This window comes from Ipomoea nil, unplaced genomic scaffold (genome assembly GCF_001879475.1).
Source record: "Ipomoea nil cultivar Tokyo-kokei standard unplaced genomic scaffold, Asagao_1.1 scaffold1031, whole genome shotgun sequence".
Classification (NCBI taxonomy): Eukaryota; Viridiplantae; Streptophyta; class Magnoliopsida; order Solanales; family Convolvulaceae; genus Ipomoea; species Ipomoea nil.
The window spans coordinates 430,401-453,119 of record NW_017617459.1 but is presented as its reverse complement, the minus strand read 5'-3'; the positions used below and the strand labels follow the sequence as shown (position 1 = coordinate 453,119).

At 32.8% G+C, this 22,719-nt stretch overlaps 1 protein-coding gene and 1 long non-coding RNA gene across 2 annotated transcripts; one reads left to right on the top strand and one right to left on the bottom strand.

The window, feature by feature from the left end:
- Positions 1 to 2,896: 2,896 nt before the first annotated feature.
- LOC109180664 (pathogenesis-related leaf protein 4-like) lies at positions 2,897 to 20,777 on the top strand. Its single transcript, XM_019330352.1, has 2 exons — positions 2,897 to 2,909; positions 20,084 to 20,777. Coding segments are annotated over exons 1-2 (504 nt in total). The 5' UTR covers positions 2,897 to 2,908; the 3' UTR covers positions 20,587 to 20,777.
- Positions 12,029 to 20,166, bottom strand: LOC109180666. Its single transcript, XR_002054093.1, has 3 exons — positions 20,079 to 20,166; positions 17,000 to 17,003; positions 12,029 to 12,040 (listed from the first exon to the last, which is right to left on the bottom strand). It is a non-coding gene; the product is annotated as an uncharacterized LOC109180666 (long non-coding RNA).
- Positions 20,778 to 22,719: the final 1,942 nt, after the last annotated feature.

Genomic DNA, 22,719 nt, shown 5'->3' with positions numbered 1-22,719 from the left:
TGAAGGTAGCTGATAATCCAAAATTCATGGCCAAATTGAAGGAAGAAGTAACAAGAAGCTTGGGCGTTAATGTGCGTGAGTTTCTGTTCTGCTTCCTTCTGAGCTCGTAATTCTGAAATACTCAGGCACATTAAGCACAAATCTCACGCACATTAAACACAATATTCAGGCACATTAAGTACAAAACTCACGCATATTAACATGACGCACATTAAGTACAAATCTCAGACACATTGAGTAAAAATCTCACGCACATTAAGTATAAACCTCACGCACATTAATCCACCGCACATCCGCACGGGAAGCCACAAATGCACCTGATCCCTTCCCTATATATATATATATATATATATATATATATATATATATATATATATATATATATATATATATATATATATATATATATATATATATATATACTTGCACTCGGGTGCGAACGGCTCGCCCAGGCGCGAAATAGGAATGGATTCTGTTCGTCCACGTGTCCAGATCTAATGGATGAGAAACACTGATTTTTTTAAAAAACGCGGTGACATTTTCGTAAATAATTGAACATCGAAGTGCAAGTAAAATGTATTACAAGTGCATGTAAAATGTATTATAGGTGCAAGTACAAATTTACATTGAGCGTCAATACTTAGTTGCACTTATAGTTCTAAGTAGTTGCACTAATAGTTCTAAGTAGTTGCACACATAGGTATAAGTAGTTGCATCTAGGTGTATGAATGTTTGCGAGTGGTTTTCAGGAGTATTACTACCCGCTGAACTCAGATCAATGAATGTTAACAAGGCAAAATTACATGCACTCATAGGTGAAAGTAGTTGCACCTATAGTTATAAGTAGTTGCACCAATAGTTATAAATAGTTGCACATATAGTTATAAGGACACCCAGGTGCATGAATGGTTGCGGAAAGTGAATGCTAACAAGGCAAAATTACATGCACTTATAGGTGAAAATAGGTGCACTTATAAGAGATTTTACTTGCACTTCGATGTTCAATTATTTACGAAAATACCACCGCATTTTTTTTAAGTTATTAGATCTGGACACGTGTCGCGCGCTGATTCGTTCGCATTTCCTTCCTGGGCACTTATTCGCACCTGAGTGCGTCCCTATATATATATATATATATATATATATATATATATATATATATATATATATATATATATACAATGTTGCAAAACACGTTAGGCGCCCCCTAGGCTGCAAGGGAGCGCCTAGGTGCGATTTTTGCAGCCCTGTATATATATATATATATATATATATATATATGTATGTATGTATATATATATATATGTATGTATATATATAATATATATATATATATATATATATATATATATAAAACAAGACATGACTGATTAATTAACAGTCTCGAAAAGCCTTATCATCTTCAGATTTTCCAAGATTGGTTGGAAAGCTTGGTGACCACTGGACAACTCTCGAGAGCAGAACATGCATGTATGCTTGTAAAATAGAGTAACAAAAGACAATTAACATATAGCTACCTAGCTAGCTAATTGTAATAGGATGCCCTTAGCTTTTTTTTCATCAATTGTGCACTGACTTAGAGAGTTGAATCCTGTTGTATCCTGTTGTCGACTGTTATGCAAATATAATGAAACAAAGTTATACATTCCTTATTAGCTATAACTTTTAGCGTAGTGTGTTTGGTGAGCATTTGATTTAACTATTAGTTTCATAACATATTATGTGTTTGAATTATAAAGAAATAAAATTACGCATTCGTTATTAGTTATAGCTTATAAGATTCGTAGAATTTTCTTTGACTTGAATCTCACCCTCGGCAACTTGGTCGCCAAATATTGTTTATGGGAGAAAAATAGGGAAAGATATTTGGAAAACGACCAAATTATCTTCTGATCAAAATTCAGATCATAGTTCATATTTAATTTAATATATAGTTTCACTAAGGTTTCGATAGAAATTAATTAATGGACGTGATTGAAATTCCTACAACTGATACTTACACAGATATTTTTGAATACTACTGGACAACTTTGTCCAAAGAGAAAATAGGAATTATATTGTTTGGTTTAAATAGGAATGACAATTGGAAACAAATACTTATTATGAATTGTAATGGATTTTGGTAAATATATAGTTTGTTTGTTTTGTAATAAATAGGAATTGAAAAATAAATAAATAAATAAATAGAAATATATACCCCTGTTATAAATATATTATTATGGTGGACATTATGGGCATTCAATACATAACTGTTATAACGGTCATCATTAGTATTGTCATTATTCTTTTGTAGATTATATATGCTTGTTGTAACATTGTATTGAATTGGTGTGTGCAATGGAATGACTCTCCTTGTCTCTTGTTCTACTTCTCTTTGTCTTGTACATTATGTATTGATCCAATCCTACAATTCACCGATTAGGAGCTAATGGCCAACAGGCACACAAACAACACAACAACATTACAACACGTTATCAGCATGCTCTTTAGGTGAACGGTATGTTTATTTTCTAAATTAACATTCATATTCGTTAAAATTGTCGTATTGCATATTTACATGATGGAATCCTGTTGATATGGAATCTATATGCTTTACTATTCTCAGAAATATACATGCAATTTGTATTGGTAAATTTTTGAATGTTGGTACCTGCAAGCTGTTATATAAATTCTTTCCGTATGCTTTCAGTACATAATTTACACATTATGAAATTATTGTGTCTGAGAAAATTCGAAATATACACAAAAAATTTTCTGAAAAATAAGTTTTTTTTCCTGAGAAAGCAATAGGTCAAGCTGTTAACTTTTTGGCCTTAGACGAAAATTTTACGAAATATTTTTCAGATTATATAACAAAAATTCGATATTGATAATCTTTTGATTCCACAAAACAAGGATTTTTTTAAAAAATATTATCCTATGTTTTCAACTGGATTATGAAAAACAAAAATCGGAACCTGTGTTCCTTTTCTTCTTTTTCCTTCGATCCACCCCTATTTTTTTCTGCCTGGTGCGGTCGACGGTTGTATTCCGGAGGGGAAGAACGTTGACGTCGACGCCGGATCTGCTCCGTCGATTGTGTGCGGTTGCGCTGCGTTTGACGAAGGCGGAAGGGCGATCGACGATGGGAATTGCGTGCGTCGATTATGCATTTTTTTAGTATTGTTTTCATCAATCTCCTATTAATGAGCAAATCAAATTCTCAAATTATTATTTGAAATTTATGTACCCGAATAAATGGGAAATCACCCACGATGGTTTTGACTTTTGAGTAGAAGGATTTACCCTAGCTCTATTAATTGGACCCGGATTTGGACCTTTTAGCCCAGATCGAAATATTATAAATGGGTCATTGGTTTTTTTGGGCTTAAAATCAGATCTTATTAAAAGGATTATGGGCTTCCTTTAAAAATTTTTTTATGACATTTGGACCTGTTTTATTCAAGAGTTGTGATTACATTATTATTCAAATTATTATTTGAATTTTATTCTTGAATATGTCCATAGATTAAATTGCTATTATTGTGAAATTTATTTGTTCAATATGATTTCAAATGCATATGTTGTCCTTTTAAGCATAAATAGTTTTTAATTATGCGGACTATATGCTTCGGAATTGGACCCTCGAGCTTAGCCAGGCTTAGTATGTATTTTCTTTAAACGAAATCCAGTTAATGAAAATGTTATTATCAAGCTTGGTCTCAACGGGAGCAATTATTCAGAAGTCCACATGCGATGAGGCCTTTGAAAGTTAAAAGCCCAAATTTTTTTTCTCTCGCCAACATTTGATCCATGACTTGAACAATGAATATATTTCTAAAAAGGACCCTTATGCCTTATAGAAGTCCCCGAAGGATAAATTTGACTAGCACATATTCAATGGTCCTTTCTAAAATCGCAATTAGACTTCCTTACCTCGATCTTTCAAAATTTTAAATCAAATGCCTGATTCTAAATCAACTATACGCAAACCTGCGTCACATCTAAACTTTAAGTCTCTGGCATGAATTTGCTTGCCAAGACCTTGTCTTCTTTTCCACACCACCCTCCTTTTAGGTATATAAGGATGGATAACTTTGGTGTTAGCTGAATCTCTACTAAACCAAAGCTCTCTGATTTAATAGAGGTTTGTTCGGAAGGCAAGTTAAGCAACTTTGGAGGAAATATGTCTTTTTGGGGACCTTCAAAATTGAAAAATCAATATGATGATCCACTACATATCACAAACGCTAGTACATGATGCATTTCCCTATCTGCGTTCAATTTTTTTCGTATGCAACCCTTCTACCTATAGCCCATCATGAGAAATCAATAGCAATGCTGGTTGCATAATAAGACCTTTTTCTCGACATTAGGGGGAGATTTGAAGTTCCTAATGGATTAAATGTCGAGAAAAGTTCATGCGATGAAAAATCTTCAAACCCATGTACTAGTTTTATAGAATCAGAAATTCAGACACTAAACAAATAAGCTGCTAGAAATCCCAAGGAGTGACTAAGTCCATAGAAAATATTTTAAGAGTTGAAGTCCCCAGCTAGGACTAAACATCTCTACCATTATGCCAGGAGCATATATTGGTTTAAGAATTTACAAAACTAGATCTAGTATAGAAATTTCGTCACTCCAGAAATATAGAAATTTTATCCTGAAGATATTCGTCTAGAAGGCGAAAACCCCCAGTAAAATTGTAGGTGCACCAAATAACTAAAATATTGGGGAAGCGGAACAACCAAATTCAAATATTCTTGGGAAATGCCATATATTTGGTTGATACAAAATTGCCATGTGTATAAAAGATATTTACAAAGCGGTTACAGTTGTCGATAACGTATTTTGCCTCTATTGCTCATAAATACTTAAATCTGGATCCAGAAATGAAAATAGTAGTATAACGCCTGCAGCGTGCTAATTGTTTTCATAGAAAAGAGCAATTAAGGCCTACAAATCAGAATTCGCTAATAAAAGGCGAGTGGAGGGTTTTCGCAGAGACCCAATATTAGTCATGGCTTTATATTCCGCTATTCAATAAAACTAGCAGTAAATAAATTAGATATGTAGCTAATAGTTATAGTTATCATATATTTATATGGGTAACTTGTTATTATATTTAAAATCCTTGATGGATTTTCTCAAAATGTGATGAATGAAAATCACAAAAATAAAAAAAAGTATAAAAGTTAGTAAGTTACTAACTATGATCTTTCTTATAGTCAATAAATTGACTAAAGGTATTTTCTCCCCAAGAACAAAGTAATGTTATATGTGATTGGGAAACTTAAATATTGTTTCCTCTTGAAAATATCCTAAATATATCATCTAGTTTATCTTGAAAAATCCCTAATGGATTTATAATTTACGAAATGAGGATTTATTTAAGTGCCATTATTTACTTTTTAGAGAGTTGCGAATGGGGTTATTATCCTCATATAGAAGGAATAATATGTACCATTATGTGCTCAATAAAGAGTTGATAATGGACTTATTTATTATCTCAGTCAATATTTATGGTGTAAACATCAATGAAATATATAAAGAGCTTGATGAGGTTAAATTATGAGATAAGATAACGAATAGTAAATCAAGGTACAAATACTCGTATTGATGCTTTTTGGCATGAAGGCATCATACTTGTTACAGATAAAAATGTATATAGTTTTTCATGACATCAAATACCTTGATCCACATGAACTCAGAAGAGTGATAAAATATTTGTTCAGAAGGTTTGCTCCAGTGACAAGTTAGCAAATGTATACCTACAAAAAAAATATCCATAAGATTGATACGTGTAGGTAAAGAAAAATTAGTATATTTAGGGGGAGCAACAAAATATAAACTATAAATAATTTTATTGGTCCAGATGATCATGAGAAAATATGATAAATTCTAATGACAATCCTGAAGATTGTACCATATCCCTTCTCTACACCCTTTAGAAACAATGATTTTACAGGTAATATAGAATTTGAAGATTGTTATCTTCAGGGGGAGATAGGAAGTACATTCACTCGAGTCAATCATGTAGATTGGGTCTTAAAAAGACTAATAGTTATACTTTTTGCAGCATATGCATGCCATGTGGTTTTTTAACGAGGTATGAGTATGATATATTAATGGGGGAGTTGTACATAAATACTTAAATAAACAAATCCCAAATATCCTGAAGATTATGCCTTGAAGGCTTATGGTTGTGCTCCTTTTCCCCTTAACTAAATTTTTCCCACGAGGTTTTCTTAAGTTAAGGTTTTTAACGAGGCAATCAGAACAATATATGAGTTTACAAATATCATGTACTCTTTTCTTCAAATAGGTTTTTCCCACGTGATTTTCCTAGTGAAGTTTTTAACGAGCATGAAGGTATTCAAATGTATAATATCCATAGACCTTGTACTCTTTTCTTGTCTAGGTTTTTCCCACTGGGTTTTTCTAGCAAGTTTTTAATGAGGCAAGGTCGTTGATAAATAATGTCCAAGGGGGAGTGTTATAAATATATTATTATGGTGGACATTATGGGCATTCAATACATAACTGTTATAACGGTCATCATTAGTATTGTCATTATTCTTTTGTAGATTATATATGCTTGTTGTAACATTGTATTGAATTGGTGTGTGCAATGGAATGACTCTCCTTGTCTCTTGTTCTACTTCTCTTTGTCTTGTACATTATGCGTTTATCTATATTGATCCAATCCTACAATTCACCGATTAGGAGCTAATGGCCAACAGGCACACAAACAACACAACAACATTACAACACCCCCAAATTAAATACATATAAATGCACATACTTATATGTGCATATATATTAAAGTTCTAATTTTTTATTCTAATGTTTAAATATAAGTTTGAGAAGAGTAACAAAAGTCACCATCAAACATGATAATGTGTATTAAATTTGACCGTAGAATACAAAAGTCCCCAATCAAACACCACGTTAATTATGTAATTATGGAGAAATAGATATTTAGTACCAAATTATTAGAGCTTACACATTTAGTTTCTAAATTGTCAACCCGGATACCATTTAGTTTACACATTGTCAACCAAGACTATGTGGTCTAATGGTATCCGGGTTGGACTTCCATTTGAAAGGTTATGAGTTCGAGCCTCAGTGGAGGCGTTATTGGTTCTTTGTGTTTCAGTAGGTTGAGAAAGTATATGAATAGGTACTACAATGTAATAGGACTAGTAACATTCAAAAAAAAAGTTTCTAAATTGCCATATTAGTGATAAATAGTCTATTGGTAACAAAATTGATAAATATCAATGTAACCTCAATTGGAGGAAAAAGTAGAAGGTTGAGAACAAAAGTTTCAACATTAATAATAATAATAATTCTTTGCTTCTATATATACCCCCTTGAAGCCATATATACTTCATTTCATTTGTATCAGCAATTCCATTATTCAGAGAAGGAAAAAAATGGGGTTTCTGCAACTATTCTCCTCCGGGCAATTATGCTGGCCAGAGCCCCTACTAAACTTATACACAAATAACACAATACATATTATGTATCCTCATGCAGTCACACATTGCATGCATGTATCTGCATGTTATTAATTAATAAATAATCAATCATGTTATAGATCATGAGTTTAAATTTAACGCACCCACTTGTATTGCTTTTGCCGGCATATATGCACCTCATCTATAAATAGAAAATATAAATTTTATGCTATACTAAATGTTTACGCCAAAAGTTATAATTAGTAGTAAAGAATTATATGTGTTGTAACCTATTAATTAGCTCAAACATTGATCAAAGGAATTGCAAAAGAGAAAGTAAGAGACAAGACAAGAGAATCATCTTATTCATTTATCTGTATATGATATGCACATTTTACACTCATATTTTAGGTATATTTTTATAATATTTTCATATTAATTATTTCATATTATTTAACAATTAGTTATTTTTAGAGTTTAACAATTAATGAGCAAAATATAGTACTAGATATATATATATATATATATATATATATATATATATATATATATATATATATAATATAATATAATATTTAATATATATAAGATTACATACTAATCTATATATATTGCGTCCTACTAAAAGTAATATATAATATAATATAATATATATATAATATATAATATATAGCTAGGATGCATAATAATAGTATATATACAATACGTACTGCATTATATATATATATATATATATATATATATATATATATATATATTATAAATCTAATCTTTAGATGTTGTTTTGTGCAGGTCAAATGTGGTGCGCCAATCATGGCAAGACCAAGCAGCTAGACTTGGTAGTGAGGCACAAAAATAGGGAACGTGTGGTATAGAATAGTTTGGCCTATTTTTAGAATGCTATAAATAGTAGGAGTTTCCTATTGTAAAATGTTCATTCTTCCCCTCTCGAATATTCTTTAAAGTTGTTATCAATGTCCATTCGCGGCTAATTTCTAGTTTGGTTTAGTGAATTGAAGCCCCGGAGTTCATTACGCTGTAAGGTTATTTATTTATTTTTATTATATATATTTTTATGCATTTGAGTATTAAATATTCTTCTAAATTATTTGAATAGTTGTATCATTTAATTGCTAGGGAGGCCTACTAGTTATATAATTGATATAATTATTTGCTATATTAGATAATGTTGTGCTACAAATTATTCTAATATTCAGTAGCAACTGAGGTTAATTATTGACGGCTTAGTGATAATTGGTCTCGGGTAGAATATTTTCCTAAATTAAATGCAACCGCTTGTGCTTGTGTTATTTAGTTTGTCGGTTTTCCTAGTTCCTATTGCTGCTATTAAATTAAATCTATAGCGCTTGTCTTAGATTATTTAGTAGTTAGGGGTAATTAAACCGCTTGTGCTTTATTTACCTACAACTAAGGGAAAACAGAAACGAAATAATTTCACGACAAATATTCAATTGCATATTAATTACTTTATTAATCAATGATCAGTGTTGAATTCCGGTGGTGGATCTTTACTAACCAAGGTCTCCTATTATAAGTGTTTTCGATATATTATTTTCATTGCTCTATTCGTTCAATTAAATTTCTTGTTTATTTAAATTCTCTTTTATTTTATCTTTATTCTCGATATACTCCAAACCCCCTACCTTTAATTTGAGCACAAAAGTTAAACTAGTTACTCCTCGTGGGATCGATCCTTACTCCCGCTACTACGTTTGAAAGGTTTTAATTTGGGAGCCTACGACAGCTCACCAAATTTTGACGCCGTTGCCGGGGAGATTTTCTAGCTTATTTTGTGTTTGTTTATTTATTTAATTATTTATTTTGTTATTTGTTTATTTGTTTTTCAATTTGTCCCAAACGAAAATAAAAATAATAATTTTCTTTTCTTTTGTTACTTTTACATAATTGTTGCACTATCTTTAACGGTTTATGCGTATAACTCGATCTGCTAATCAAGAACTCTTGCCGTACTATCCGGAAATTGAAAGAACTATACGCAGGTGGAAGAAACAAGCTTTGAGAAAATTGGAGTTTAGTGATCTGGCTACCGATTCTACCGATCCCCAACCTTCCGCCCATTCTGATTTAGAAGAGGAATCCATGGCTCAAAATCAGACCTTAAAAGAGCTTGGAGCTCCAAATTTAGATCAGCAACCTTTATGCATCACTTTCCCTGCTCTAGATGCTAATGTGCAATTTGAACTTAAATCTGGATTAATTCATCTTTTGCCTTCTTTTCATGGACTTGCAGGTGAAGACCCTCACAAGCACTTGAAGGAATTCCATGTGGTGTGTTCAAGTATGAAACCCACAGGGGTTACTGAAGAACAAATCAAGTTAAGAGCCTTCCCATTTTCTTTGAAAGATTCAGCGAAGGATTGGCTATATTATTTACCTTCCGGAAGCATCACCACATGGAATAACTTAAAGACATCATTTCTTGAAAAATATTTCCCAGCTTCAAGGGCTGCCAACATTAGAAAGGAAATCTATGGTATAAGGCAAAACAATGGAGAACCATTATATGAATATTGGGAGCGTTTCAAGAAGCTTTGTGCAAGTTGCCCACATCATCAAACCAGTGATCAACTACTCATCCAGTACTTTTATGAAGGGCTTTTTCCAATGGATAGAAGCATGATTGATGCCGCAAGCGGTGGTGCCTTAGTTGACAAGACACCGGACGCTGCAAGAACTCTAATTGCGAACATGGCTGCAAATTCTCAACAGTTTGGCAATAGAATAGTCCAACCGTCTAAGAAAGTGAATGAAGTAAATATTTCTTCTCTTGAACAACAAATTTCTGGTTTAACTACTCTTGTTCGTAAATTAGCTGTATGCAATATGCAAACTGTAAAAGCATGTGGAATTTGCTCGGTAGTTGGGCATCAAACTGATGCCTGTCCAACTCTTCGAGAAGAACCTATTGAACAAGTTAACATGGCTGGAGATTTTCCTGGACAACCTCAAGGTAAGTATGATCCGTTCTCCAATACATATAATCCTGGTTGGAGGGATCACCCAAACCTTAGCTATGGGAACTCACAAGGGAACCAGTTTGTTCAGAATCGTTCCAACTTTCAACAGTATAGACAACAATTTCCTTCCAGCCAACAACTAGTCCAAAGCTCTAGCTCAGGTATGAATCTAGAAGATATTGTTAAATCTCTTGCTACTAACACTTTGCAGTTTCAACAAGAAACACAACTATTCCAACAGGAGACAAGGGCTAGTATTCAAGAAACAAAGGCTAGTATTCAAAACTTAGAAAGGCAAGTTGGCCAACTAGCAACTACGGTAAGTCGGTTGGAAGCACAGAGTTCTGGCAAATCACCCTCTCAAACGATCGTTAATCCTAAAGAGAATGTAAGTGCAATTACTGTGAGAAGTATGTCGCTGGAAAAGAACGTCGATATAAACAAGGGAGTATGTGCAAGTATCATTGTCAATAATAAAGAGACGTCCCAAGGTATGCTTTCTTATTTTTCTGATTATGAACCAGTACCCCCATTCCCTCAAGCTCTTTTAGAACCAATAAGAGGAAACTCAAATAATGATTTATATGAGACATTTCGTGAATGTGAGGCTAATAAACCATTTTTAGATTCTATGAAAAAGGTACCTCGCTATGAAAACTTTCTTAAAGAGTTATGCACTTTGAAAAAGAAACCAAATAAAGGAGTTGAAGAAGTGAAAGTGCAAGAGAATGTCTCTATGGCTAGTCAAGGCAATCTTCCTGAAAAGTGCAAAGATCCAGGTATGTTTACTATTCCATGCATGATAAGTGGGGTGAAATTTGAAAATGCTATGTTAGATTTAGGAGCTTCTATTAATGTCATGCCATATTCTGTTTATAATTCGTTAAATCTTGGACCCCTGAGTAAATCTAGTATAGTAATTCAATTGGCTGATGGATCTACTACATATCCTAGGGGTGTGATTGAGGATTTGCTTGTTGAAGTTAATAACTTGGTTTTTCCTGCTGATTTTTATGTACTGGATATAGAAAATGATAATAAAATTTCTCATATTTTGTTAGGAAGACCATTCTTAAAAACTGCAAAAACTAAAATCGATATTCATAGTGGTATACTTACAATGGAGTCTAATGGTAAACTTGTGACTTTTAATATTTATGATACCATGAAATCTCCTAGTGATGATAATTTTGCAAATTTTGTTGATTCTTTGAACTTTGTTACATTTGATGAAATTGCTTCGAATGAAAAAGAAGAAAAACATAATAAATCATCTTTGAGTACTAATTTGCAAGACGGGACTATTTCTTTGAATACTCATAATCATCGAAGGTACTCAAAAAGACGATGGAAATTTAAAGAAATATCATAAGTCGAGCCAACGACGATAAACAAAGGCGCTGCTTGGGAAGCAACCTAAGGTGTGTTTGTTCCATTTTTTTTTCTTTTATTCCATATTCTCATTCAATAACCCTTTTTCTGTGTTTTTTTATTCAACATTTGGGACAATGTTGATAATAAGTGTGGGGGAGGGAATTTAGTTTTATTATTTGTTTGCATATGTCAAAAATTTTCAAATATTTTCACAAATATTTTCTTAGTATTTTATGCTAAATAAGTATTATTTTGAAAAATTACAATATTTTTCTTTCTTGGAATTCAGGACATGATTGAATAAATAATTTGGCTAGTTGTGATTAGTTTGTTAGTATTTCTTGTTTGATATGTAGTGGCTATATTAAGTAAGCAATAAACATGTGAGTGTTTTGAGCCATTGACTGACACTTCGGTCTCATTTTCTTTCTATTGTGCGATTTCTTCCATAATTTTGTTTCTCTAGAACTTGCCTTGATTCTCTTTTAAAGCTAATTAGACCATGCATGATTCAAGTGTGATTAAGGCCATTATTTGATTTTGAGCCTCACTAGCCAAATAACCGGTTTGTCCCATGATTTATTTTCCTTCGTTAACCCACTTTGAGCTTTATGGCCATTCTTTTCTTTATTTTGAACCACATTACAAGCCTTTTATATCTAAAAATAATACATTCACCCAGCTGAATAACTAGTGGAGCAAATTATGGATTATTCTTGTAACCTACGTGAGTTTGTGAAGGATAAGTGTGTGGGAGATCACCTACTCTTATTAATTTGTTTTGAAAGTGAGGCGGGTTGTACCTTTATTTCCAATTTGTCGTTGGTCTTCTAAGAGAAAATGAAGGCAGTTCATCATTTAAAAAAAAAAGGTATGGAAAATTGAAAAAAAAAATGAAATGGAAAAATGGAGAATATACGTTTGAAAAAGAAAAATATTGCTGAAAATTTATGAGAAAATGAAAAAGAATCAGCAATTGATTTTGAGTTGAAGTTACTTCTAAATAAATGAAGTAAGGGGAAATTCTGGTAATACTGAGGAAGCATTCTGTACCTCAATGGGATGTGTTTTTGATTGGAAATTGAGGGTGTTGGATTACTTGTATTTATTTGCTCCTCTAGTTTGAAGCTTTTGTTTAAGCTAATTTCCTAAAATTCCCTACCTTGACCCTAGCCCCATTACAACCTGTGAAAAGTCCTTATGATTTGTGTCATGCATGACTCTTGTAGTGGTGATTGAGAAGATATGCAAGCCTATGGTAGATCAATTTTATAGGAATGAACTTGAGTGAAATTTATACCCATCAAACACTTGAGTGATGAGTGATATTCCTGTGAGGGCTTACTTATTTAGTTTTCTCAATTTTCAGACAGGGATGCTAACTTATTAATTGCAGGGTGCTTCAGATTGTTGTTCATGAAGTGTTATGAATTTTTGGAATTTCATTTTAATTTACATCGCGAATAATATTTTTGCTTGAGGACAAGCAAATGTTTTAGTGTGGGGGGATTTGATATGCACATTTTACACTCATATTTTAGGTACATTTTTATAATATTTTCGTATTAATTATTTCATATTATTTAACAATTAGTTATTTTTAGAGTTTAACAATTAATGAGCAAAATATAGTACTAGATATATATATATATATATATATATATATATATATATATATATATATATATATATATATAATATTTAATATATATAAGATTACATACTAATCTATATATATTGCGTCCTACTAAAAGTAATATATAATATAATATAATATATATATAATATTATATATATATATATATATATATATATATATATATATATATATATATATATATATTATAAATCTAATCTTTAGATGTTGTTTTGTGCAGGTCAAATGTGGTGCGCCAATCATGGCAAGACCAAGCAGCTAGACTTGGTAGTGAGGCACAAAAATAGGGAACGTGTGGTATAGAATAGTTTGGCCTATTTTTAGAATGCTATAAATAGTAGGAGTTTCCTATTGTAAAATGTTCATTCTTCCCCTCTCGAATATTCTTTAAAGTTGTTATCAATGTCCATTCGCGGCTAATTTCTAGTTTGGTTTAGTGAATTGAAGCCCCGGAGTTCATTACGCTGTAAGGTTATTTATTTATTTTTATTATATATATTTTTATGCATTTGAGTATTAAATATTCTTCTAAATTATTTGAATAGTTGTATCATTTAATTGCTAGGGAGGCCTACTAGTTATATAATTGATATAATTATTTGCTATATTAGATAATGTTGTGCTACAAATTATTCTAATATTCAGTAGCAACTGAGGTTAATTATTGACGGCTTAGTGATAATTGGTCTCGGGTAGAATATTTTCCTAAATTAAATGCAACCGCTTGTGCTTGTGTTATTTAGTTTGTCGATTTTCCTAGTTCCTATTGCTGCTATTAAATTAAATCTATAGCGCTTGTCTTAGATTATTTAGTAGTTAGGGGTAATTAAACCGCTTGTGCTTTATTTACCTACAACTAAGGAAAAACAGAAACGAAATAATTTCACAACAAATATTCAATTGCATATTAATTACTTTATTAATCAATAATCAGTGTTGAATTCCGGTGGTGGATCTTTACTAACCAAGGTCTCCTATTATAAGTGTTTTCGATATATTATTTTCATTGCTCTATTCGTTCAATTAAATTTCTTGTTTATTTAAATTCTCTTTTATTTTATCTTTATTCTCGATATACTCTAAACCCCCCTACCTTTAATTTGAGCACAAAAGTTAAACTGGTTACTCCTCGTGGGATCGATCCTTACTCCCGCTACTACGTTTGTAAGGTTTTAATTTGGGAGCCTATGACAGCTCACCAGTATATCCATACAACCACAACACACATATATAATATACAAGTGTAATGAAAGACATAATATAATCATTATTAATCTCCTAACCGTTACATAATCAATACTAATAATGACCACACTAAATATATTATTTATAACAATATGCACTTACAAGATTAAAAGTTCGAGTGTAACAAAAACATGTAGGTGTTAAAAGAGTTTTAAATCATAGTTCCAATAATTTTAGCATGCATAACTATCCCAATTTATCAAAACTTATTTCTAACATGCAAATTACTCCAATCTGTAATTTACTTTCTTGATTATGCAGGTTTTTCATATCATGTCAATCGCCATCTGTCTATGGAAAACATGTTAGATCCGTTGGTAGAAAAACAAATAATAATCGAATAAAAATCAGATTATTATTTTCTGGAAAAAATAAGGGAAGGAAAGATGGAGAATTTGGCTAGTGTTTGGTGTACCTTATTTGCCACCTCCCAAATGACCTTATAATATACAAGTGACCTAGGCTTCCCAAGATAAAACTTGCCTTTTCAATCTTGTTTATAGTTGGAATTTGATTTCCCCCGCGCGAGAGAGCCTTTATGCTATACAATTCTATAAGCTCCAAAAGAGCTCTTGTATAAAAGGGGGGTCAAATCCTCTTTCCAAACCAATGTGGGACAAAAGCTCACTTTTTCCCTTCATTTTCCAACTCAAATGGGTCTACTTTGAGAATCAATATCTCATTCACCCATTATCCGTTTTGAGCGTACAATATATCAATCTCTTTGTCTCACTACGAAGAACCCGAATCCACTTTGACCCGACCCAAATCAGAAGTGGATCCCACTGATAATTGTACCACAAAATAGCTACTTAACATGCCATTTTAAGCTATTTTTTCGAGTAAAAGACATTTTTGGTCCTAGACTTATAGTGGCACGGACAATTTTGGTCCTCTATAAAAAAAAATCAGACAATTTGTAGACACTCTTATTGTGACGAAGACAATTTTAGTCCTCTATCTACATTTTCGTTAGTTGACCGTCAAATAAGGGGTATTTCTGTCAATTCAACAAAATCACCCTAATTTTCTTCCAATCTAGTTATGTTTGTTACGATTAGATTTCTTCCCCAAACTCAATCCTATTTTCTTCGCCAAGTTTTTTGGGTAGAGGAGGCGGGACGAGAGTGGTGGTAGCGGCGGCCGTCACAGAGTTGGTCATCCAGAGGAAGGGGTGAGAAGGGTGGAGAGAGGCAATCGGCTGGCTGTGTGATCATATGCTCGATCGATCGGTTAACCTAATATGCTTATGTCTTCTCCCTCTCCGCCACTCTGATTGCGATTAACCTAATACGCTCGATCGGAGAACTGTCGTGCTACTCTGCCAGAGCTTGGAACTCCCTGTGAAATCCCCACCGCCAATCAAACTCTCCATCCACTCATCCGAGTCGAACTCGCCCCCTGGCCCAGCACCTAAATCAGTAAACAGAAACTCCCCTTCCTGTTGATTGTGGGATGGGATTTTGGGTTGTGAATGGAATGGCTTTGTAGTGTGATTCTGTTAAATTATAGTTTTTTTTTTTTTTTCAATTCCTTGATTTTTATTGTCTTTGTTAGGGTTGATTTGGTGAAAGCAGATTTCCACACTACTAGATTAATTCCATGTTGTTGAGGCATCCTTATATATGTGCTCTTAAATCTTTGATTTACTTGATGTTGAACGTTGGCAAAGTTTCCAAGTGATTAAAGTCATCATTTAGTAGCCAGGTTGTGTTCTACTTTACAGTTTCTGCTTTGATGGAACTATTCTTTGGTTTGGCAGGCATTCACGCAAGAAGAAGATAACATAAAATGACGCAAATACCTTCCTCTCAAACGGTCATCTAACATAAATATTGACGGAGGACTAAAATTGTCCTCGTCACAATAAGTGTGTCCAAAAATTGTCTGATTTTTTTATAAAGGACTAAAATTGTCCGTGCCATTATAAGTCTAGGACCAAAAATGTCTTTTACTCTATTTTTTCCAACAAAACATAGCAAATATACACAAATAAAAGAAAAATAAAAACACTACGTCTCTACATGAAGTGTGAGTGGTCAAGTCAATAGAAAATATATAGGAGCAAACAAATAATTTGAACATTAGATATTAATATTGGACATCTATTTTTAATATTGAGAAAAAAAAAAAACTAGAGTTAATATAAGTCTAAAAAGAAAATTTTAGTTCATTATTTACAAACATGTTTGCATGTGATATTGTGGGAAAATACTTGGTGTACTCTCATTTTATACTCCCAACTTTTACTCCCTCCCACATGCTCTTCATGTAGACACTTTTCTGTAGATTAACCACATGATGAAAATAATCAATCCTGATTTGCCACCTCAAGGAGTATAATTTGGGAGTGTATGTAGTCACTCGATATTGTGGCTTCACAAATCACAACTTATTTTATTTATTATTGGACATTTATGAATTGGTTAACTGTACTCTATTATAAATAATCAAATGAGTTCACATAATTATGTATAAAACTTTGTGCGCGTCAGAACCAAATAACCCTTTGGAGAGGCTAATATAGAGGAAGATTGGAGCTCAATGTGGAATTTATGGCTACCTGCGAGAATTAAAAACTTCTTTTGGCAAGCCTATTCTAATTGTCTCCCCACAGTTGATCTTTTGCTAGAAAGTTTGAATTATATTGGACATAGAACGACCATTCATCAAGCTGTTCTACCTTAATTTTCGAGACTTTTTTATATATCGCCTTCTTGAACTGCATGGGTCGCCTATCTTGAATCCCGATTCTTATTTTTGGACAATTTCCAATATCTCCATCGGCCTTTAATTATGAATGGTGGTTTGCATGATTGTTCTTGTGATTGTTGCTTTGTACTTTGTCTTAAATATTTAAGCACAAATTGAAGCATTGTTTTTTTGGCAGGTTTGGGCCTCTTTTGAATGTCTCTAGTCAATGTTGAACCTTTCTTTACTTATTTTCTAATTAAAATAGACTTAAATTTAGCTTTCTTTTAACATATATTATTGAAGCTTGTATTCAAAGTATTCATACCTAGATTTCAAGATTTAATTCTATTACATTTATTCTTTGTTTATCATGTTATATATCTTTATATTACATTGTTTCTCATTGGTTGTTTATTTTTTGCACCCCTGTTTTGGCATGATCATTTTTTTTATGTAAACCACAATATGGTCCGGTTCTTTCTCTGTCCATTTAACGGTTTCGGGTTCACCCGGTTAGCTAGCTCGTAGAGGCACAAAAGCTGGTCCAGAGGGAATCGTCACTTGTGGAAATCGAATCCGGGTTATCTCAAAATTCTCCCCCACAAAAAGAGCTCATTTGCCACTTGAGCTACCCTGTTGAGTTTTTTAGCATGATCATTAGTATTAAGTTAATAAAATCTAAATGACATGGTAATATTCTTACTAATAAGAGAATCAAATTAAATGATCACTTGATGTATATTTTAAGACAACAAACTAAAAATTAATAATTTGGCCGTTATTGACTTATGTTTTTTGTTTAAAGTTTATCCTTTCTTTCCACTATTATATTTTTATAATCGGAGCTATCCATATATTAGAACCAAATTAAATGGCCCCGGTCCATAGTGTCTATATTTTGTGTGAAAAAACATGTAAATAAAATTTGAGTTGTATATATTTGACTTGCAAATCTTGCTAACATAGGCAGATATGCAACTGGGAATTGTTAAAACTATGATGACAGAGAGGTTAGTTGTATTGTTGTTGTTGTGTGTTGATTGCAATGCATGCACCATCCAAGTCAATGATCAATATAGTTGAAGATGGCACAAAGCTAAGATCAAATTTGATGCGTAAATATATATAATCCAACATTTTTGTGATCGCGTTTTAAATCTTTGTGGGAACTTATTGGCTTTTTTTCGGTCTGAGTTAATTAGGTCCTTGTAGTCATTGGTCAACTAAGGTCACAAGGCTGCCTTCATTGAGCACATTTCGATAGCGGATGCGAGCTTTCGGGTAAATTAAAGAGTTTTTTATATAATCTTATGGTTTGATAATTTATTATTTGGTATATAAAATTTACATTTGTTATGCTTTTTTGGGTGACAATAGAAATTCATAGCCACCACTGAATGGTATGCATGGAATAAATCTTTTTCATCTCTTGTTACTTTTAAAAATAAAAATAAAAATTTATAGTGACGTGAGAAACCAACTACGCAACTAGTACAATTAAATTATTCTTACCCCAAACAATTAACTTATTCTTGATATGTTATATAGGTGTTATAATTTTTTTTTAAAAATTTGTTAATTTATTTACTAATATGGATTATGCATTAATGTGTCATACAAAAAGTAATTTTATCACATGCGGGCCGGGATGCGTGTAAATTGATTTATAGGCTTGCTTTTATCACAACTAATTGTAAAAATAGATCTTTTTTTTTTTTTTTTTTTTTTTTTTTTTTTTTTTTTTTTTTTTTTTTTGTCACACAAGAGAAATTCACCTTCACTATTCGAGTATATGCGTAGACTAAATTCTTGTCTGTTTCAGTGTAATAGCTTACAAATTAAATCACATAGAGAGGAAAACCATACTAAAAAAATCATGTGCGCTAAGTTTGACCGAAAGAATATTGATGTGATCTTCTGGTATGATAATTGTACTCTACCCATTTGGGAGGTTTATGAAAAATCATGGGACTATCTCAACGCCTACAAATCCTTCTATGAAAATCACGATAAAAGAGATTTTTTTTTTGGATGGCATACGAAATCCGTAACCACGTACAAATAGTCCAAAAATGATATAGAAGTGATAAATTGTATTAAGAATTTTGTGTAACAAGTTCAATTGAAAAAGTGTTGACAAAAATCGAACTCGTAATCTTTTGTTACTATAATTGATCTACGGCCCACCCATTTCAGGGCATAAAAGAATTTTTCAAATTCATGAGATGTTGATAAGATGATGAAAGTTTAAATTGGCGTAATTATAGATATCAGTGATACACCTCGAGTTCCTTGGACAAATATGATTTGTCTTGGTTCTAAGTAACTAATCAAGAAAAACCTTGGTCAAAAAAATAAAAGTGAATTGTTGAATACCGTTTGAACATTCCATCCACAGAAATAAAACGAGGGAAACTAACTTTTAAAAACCCAAGAGGTTTGAAAAGTTTGTGATTACACGATAGATGTCCAACTTGTTACTACAAATTATATAATACTGTAACAACCACACAACAAGAACTATAATAATAATGACATTTTAGGCTGCTATAGTCCTATATATACCCTTAACCCTTGATGCCATACTTCATCGCTTCATCTCTTTTATAGTTTTATATCGGTAATTCCTTCATATCATTCAATTCAGAGAAAGATTTAAAAAACAAAAATGGGGTTTTTGAAAATTCCAGTTTCCATTGCATGCATGCTTGTGTTTTCGATGGCTCTGTGTTGTAATGCTCAGAACTCACCACAAGACTTCCTGGACGCCCACAACGCCGCTCGCGCCGCCGTGGGCGTGGGGCCCATGGTGTGGGATGCGGCGGCGGAAGCGTACGCTCAGAACTACGCCAACATTCGGTCCGCCGACTGCAGCCTCACCCACTCCGGAAGCTTCACGTACGGCTTCGGCGAAAACATAGCCGCGGGTGGCGGCCCCTTGACGGGGAAATCGGCGGTGGACATGTGGGTTGCCGAGCAGAAGTACTATGACTACGCCACCAATTCTTGCAACGCGCCGGCGGGGGAGTCGTGCGGGCACTACACGCAGGTGGTTTGGAGGAAGTCGGTGAAGCTGGGATGCGCTAGGGTTGAGTGCACCAACGGTGCCGGACACTTTGTTATCTGCAACTATTCTCCTCCGGGGAATTATATTGGCCAGATCCCATACTGATCCAACTTATCTGTAACCCTATCCCTATGTATGTGAAATCTGAGAATTTATTGAAATAAGTTGTCATACATGCATGCATCATGCATGCTATATTAATAAATCATGGTATAGATCATGAGTTTGAATGTAATTAACACACCTACATACATGTTTCTGCAGCTTATGCATGCATCCATGTTAATTGTTATGTACGGAGTATAAATAAAGAGTATAAATATTGTATGATACTTAAAAAATTATTTTTGTCTTGTAAGGGGTGATCGGGTAAGTAAACTATCATTACTTTTAGGAATAAGGGTCAAATAGGACACTTAACTGCACACCATAGTGCAATTAGGCCATCGAATTCAAAAACAATGCAATTGGCTCCCTGAATAACACAAAATCATGCAATCGGGTCTAAAATGACCTGTTTTACCTAAAAGACCGGTTACCAATTCAAAAAATAATAAAAAAAAAAAACCCGGAACCTTCGCCTCCCTCTATAGAGACGAAGACCTTCGTCTCCATGGCCGGAGGGTGGCCGGAATTGTCTCTATTTCATCTGCGGCCATTGGAGACGAAGACGGTAAGGGTTTTCTTTTTAATTAATTTTTATTTAAAATTGGTTAAAATCAATAACCGGTCTTTCAGGTAAAACATGTCATTTTGGACCTAATTGCATGATTTTGTGTTGTTCAGGGACTCAATTGCATTGTTTTTAAGTTCGATGGCCTAATTGCACTTTGGTATGCAGTTAAATGACCTATTTGACCCTTATTCCTTATTTTTGTATGAAAATAACGCGGATTTAGTTATTGCCAACACTTTTACAAAACACCTATTGACAACATAGACCCAACAGACTCGGTGACATGAAGGCCTTGTAACACCTAACCCATGGAGGCCAGGCAAGGAGACATATGGAGTAGTTAACTAGTTAAAGTAGTACCTTAAAAAAAAAAAAAGAAAAAGAAAACTAGTTAAAGTAGCATTGGAGGTTAATTAAGACATTTATAAAATAAATGAAGGTATTAAATAGTAATTATTATGTAACTAAAGAGTCCCTCTCAATTCTTATATTTTTTGAGTACGACTGACTCTTTTACAATGTTCGAACCCACAATCTCCCACATAGAAGAGTAACTTGGTATCAGTGGACCACAAGTCTTTAACTCTCATGCTCAATTATATTACTATATAAAGAGGCATGATTATATTATCGTACACACTACATTCTCTTTACCTATCAATGGCCTTGGTCAAAGACAACATATTACATATATACCTCTTCATCCACGAACTCTACCAAAAAACTCATACACTTAAAATCTCACTAAATATTCAAAGCTCGAGCTCTATAGAAATGTATATGAAAAATTTCATATAAATATATAATTTGTTTGGTAATTAATAGGAGTTGAAAAATAAATAAATAGAAATATATACTCCATAATACATATAAATACACATGCTTATGTGTGTGTGTGTGTATATATATATATATTTGGCTTGTTTAATATTTAATTAAAAGTATTTCAGATCAAGATCAGTTGATTTATACCACACAATAATGAATATAAATTATATAATGGAAAGAAAATATTAGGGAATGGAAATTTATATGGGTAAAATATCATTTTTTTTTTCATGAAATACGTAATAATTGGAAATGTAATAAGTTGAAGAATCGAAGATCATCCAATTAACCGACTGCACCGCGTTAACTACTTTTATATTTTAGGGATAAGGGTCAAATAGACCCTTGAACTATTAATGAAAGTACAATTAGCTCCCTCAACTACAAAAAGCTTCAATTAGACACTTCAATTTGTTAAAAAATTGCAATTAGATCTTTTTATAGGTTACCATCAAGTAATAAGTTCAGCATAGTAATGGAGGGCAGGACTGAGCCGGAGGAGATAGCTCGGAGCATAACGCTGCCATGGCAGCTTGATTCCAATAATTAAAAAAAATTAATTATTTAAATATATTACATGTCAGCATTTAGGATATATGTGGATGCCAAGTCACTTAATTTTAACATATTACTTGATGATAACCTATAAAAAGATCTAATTGCAATTTTTTAACAAGTTGAAGTGCCTAATTGAAGCTTTTTGTAGTTGAGGGTGCTAATTGCACTTTCATTAA